Source organism: Lagopus leucura, unplaced genomic scaffold, assembly GCF_019238085.1.
Source record: "Lagopus leucura isolate 7727_CA_CO unplaced genomic scaffold, USGS_WTPT01 34924-0_obj-0_obj, whole genome shotgun sequence".
In the NCBI taxonomy this organism is placed as follows: domain Eukaryota; kingdom Metazoa; phylum Chordata; class Aves; order Galliformes; family Phasianidae; genus Lagopus; species Lagopus leucura.
This window is the reverse complement of record NW_024968225.1, coordinates 1-3,389: the sequence shown is the minus strand read 5'-3', so window position 1 is coordinate 3,389 and position 3,389 is coordinate 1. Positions and strand designations below refer to the sequence as shown.

Genomic DNA, 3,389 nt, shown 5'->3' with positions numbered 1-3,389 from the left:
TAAGTCTGGAGACACCCCACTACATCCCCACATCAGCACTGGGACCACTTGCCCAAAACAGCCCCCAGTGGGCCAGAACCAGCTGAATTCCTCAAGGAATGGCAAAGAGAAACAGGAGCACGGTGGCAACAGGGGTGAACGGATGCCCCAGGTGTACAAGCACTGTGGGTGCAAGGACAGGCACAGGACACAGGGTGGGCACTGCTGAGAGCCCCCCTGCTTCAGCTCTGAGCACCACGTCCTCTTCGTGTCCTGTATCCCATCACTCCATGTCCCCATCACTCCATATCCCACGTCCCCTTCACTCCCCATGACTCCACGTTCCACATCAACTCCACGCCCCATGCATCCATCACTCCATGCCCCAATTGCTCTCACATTGCCTTCACTGCATCCCACATCTCCATTCTGTCCCACATCCTCGTCACTCCTTGCCCCAATTCCCCTCCCCTCCATGCCCCATGTCCCATCCACCCCACGTCTGCGTCCTCACCACTCCCTGTCCCATTTCCCCGTCACTCCACATCCCAAACCCCCATCACTTCATGCCATGTCCCACGTTCCTTCCAATTCCTGCCCCATATCCCCATCACTCCACATCCCATGTCCCCAGCAAACTGTATCCCACGTCTCCTGAACTCCACATCCCGCATCCCCATCACCACACACCCCAAAATCCCACCTCTCCACGTCCCACATCCCCATGTTGCACATCCCTATGACTCCACACACCCATCGCTCCGTGTCCCCACCACTTGCTGTCCCCCATCCCCATCCCTCACATCCCTCATCCCTCCTTCTGCCACCCACTTGGATTCTTTTTGGAGATTTATTCGCTGCTGGCACAAGGATGTGGGCCCACGCTGAGCTGCCATCACCAGCCTGGGGATGTGGCACCGCCTGTCTGCCCCTGTGGTTGGACAGACAGAGCTGGGCTCTGAGCAGGCATCAGGCAATGGAAAAAACAGGGGAAAAACTCTAAAAAAGGAGAAATATTCTCTGGTGGCACGTAATAAGAGTCAGGAACTTGTAACTCATCTCCGATTTTGGCTTTTCCCCAGCTGAAAATCACAGGATCTCTGAAGCTGGAAAAAGATCTCTGAGCCCCCAAGTCCAACCCCAACCCACCACCACCACCCCCTTAAAATGTTGATTTCTAATTCCATCTGGGCACTGCAGTGTGCTGCTGGCCCCTCATGTCCTGTCACATCCAGTTCCTTCCTACACCATCGCCAACCCAACGACGGGCCTCAGTCAATTCACAGGAAAGTCTTAATTAAAAGCCTTGCAACGCTGCTTCTCCTCCGCTGGGTTTGCATCCCTCACATCTTCCTCTGAGTTCTCCCCGCTGCTCTTTGGGGACAAAACCCCAAAAATGGGTTCTTTCCCAAGGCAAGGCCTCTCGCTGCCTTCACCACCACCTGTGGTGCCCAATGTGAAGAGGCAGAAGGCGATCTCCTCGCAGCCGCTGACCTCCCCGCACTCAAACAGGCACCCAAAGACCCCATCGGGGCACACGGCCAGGTCAGAATACCCACAAGGTCCCTCCTGCAGCACCCTTGGGTGCCGCCAGCCCCCCTCGTTGGGCGGCGCCGTATTGACATAGAGCCCTAAATCGCGACGGTGGCGCCGGTTGGTGGGGTGGGAGTAGAGCAGCCAACGCTGGGTGTCCCCATGGGGGCTCTCGGTCCCTAAATCACATTGCTGGAGCTGGTTGGTGGGGTTGGAGCAGAGCAGCCGACGCTGGGTGTCCCCATTGGGGCTCTCAGTGCTGGTGGTGCCTGTAGGACACTCACTGGGCGGTGTGGTATTGACGTGGAGCCCTAAATCACAGTGTTGTTGCAGGTTGGTTGGATGGTAGCGGAGTTGGGTGTCCCTGCTGGGACTTTCAGGGCTGGTGGTGCAGAGCAGACAACGCTGGGTGTCCCTGCTGGGACTCTCATTGCCTGAACGGCATTGCAGGCACTGGTTGGTTGAGTCAGAGCAGAGCAGCCAACGTTGGGTGTCCCTGCTGGGGCTCTCGGTGGTGCCTACAGGACATGCAATGGTGCTGGGCACAAAGCTGACCACGCTGCCCTGGCAGCCCTGTGGCGGTTCGCACAACGCCGGGCTCCTCGCCGGGAGGCCAAACCGTTGCCCACGGTCAGCACTGACGGCCACGGCCCGGCAGCGGCACGGCCGACGGGCACTGCAGTAAAGCAGCCTCCCTCCATCCTCTGCAGCGATCTCAGCCACCTGGCACTCTCCGGTCCTCATGCCCCGCAGCAGGGAACCTTTCTGCCAGCTCCGTCCGCCGTCGTCGCTGTAGAAGACGAAGGAATGCGGGCGGGTGCAGCAGGGCAGCGGGACACCGCAGAGACGGCTGTGAACGTAGTAAGCGTACGCCGGCACGGCCAGGCGACCCGAGTCCAGCTGCACCCCATGGCCCGGCCCCACAGCGAAAGTGGCCCAGTAGGGCAGGTCGGAGGCGATGGCTTCGTGGGTGAGATCGCGCAGGGGGCTCCAGGTGAGGCCGCCGTCCCGGCTGGAGGAGCAGCAGAGCCGCGCCGCGCTGCGTCCCACCACGATCTGATGCCACTCAGAGACGCGGCGCCGCACACAGATGCAGAAGAGGAAAACGGTGCCGCTGTTGGCATCGTACAGAGGGCAGGGGTTCATGGTGCGGTGGGCAGGGAGGGTCAGCTGGCTCAGCTCCTCTGCAGGGCCCCACTGGTGGCAGCAGTAAGGGTCAGCCCTAAAACCACTGCCCCCAAAACCCCCAAAGCACTGCTGCGAAGCCCAGCAGCGCCACCCCAAATCCCAAACCTACCATCCAAACCCTGAAACCACCACCCCAAACCCCAAAACCATTGCTGTGAGTCCCAAAAGCGCCAGCCCAAACTTTAAACCACCTCAAAACCACCATCTGAGATCCTAAACCCACCACCCAAACCCTAAAACCATTGCCATGAACCCCAAAACCGCCACTCCAAACTTTAAACCACCCCAAAACCACCACCCTGAACCCCAAAACCACCATCCCAAACCCTAAACCCACCACCCAAACCCCAATATCACCACCCTGAACCCCAAAACCAACATCCCAAACCCTAAACTCACCACCCAAACTCTAAAACCATTGCCATGAACCTCAAAACCACCACCCCAAACTCCAAAACCACCCCAAAACCACCACCCTGAACTCCAAAACAACCCCAAAATCACCATCCCAAAACCTAAACCCACCACCTGAACCCTAAAACCATTGCCAAGAACCCCAAAACCACCACTCCAAACTTTAAACCACCCCCAAACCACCACCCTGAACCCCAAAACCACCGTCCCAAACCCTAAACCCACCACCCAAACCCCACCACCACCGCTCTGAACGCCAAACCCACCACCCAACC

The 3,389-nt window shown here is 58.5% G+C and overlaps 1 protein-coding gene across 1 annotated transcript; it reads right to left on the bottom strand.

Annotated features, from left to right (window-relative positions):
* Nucleotides 1-810: 810 nt before the first annotated feature.
* On the bottom strand, nucleotides 811-2,805 carry LOC122193523 (sialidase-3-like; the record flags this gene model as incomplete). The annotated part of the gene is made up of 1 exon (XM_042894330.1): nucleotides 811-2,805. A coding segment is annotated over one exon (1,533 nt), but the record flags the coding sequence as incomplete, so codon positions are not given.
* Nucleotides 2,806-3,389: the final 584 nt, after the last annotated feature.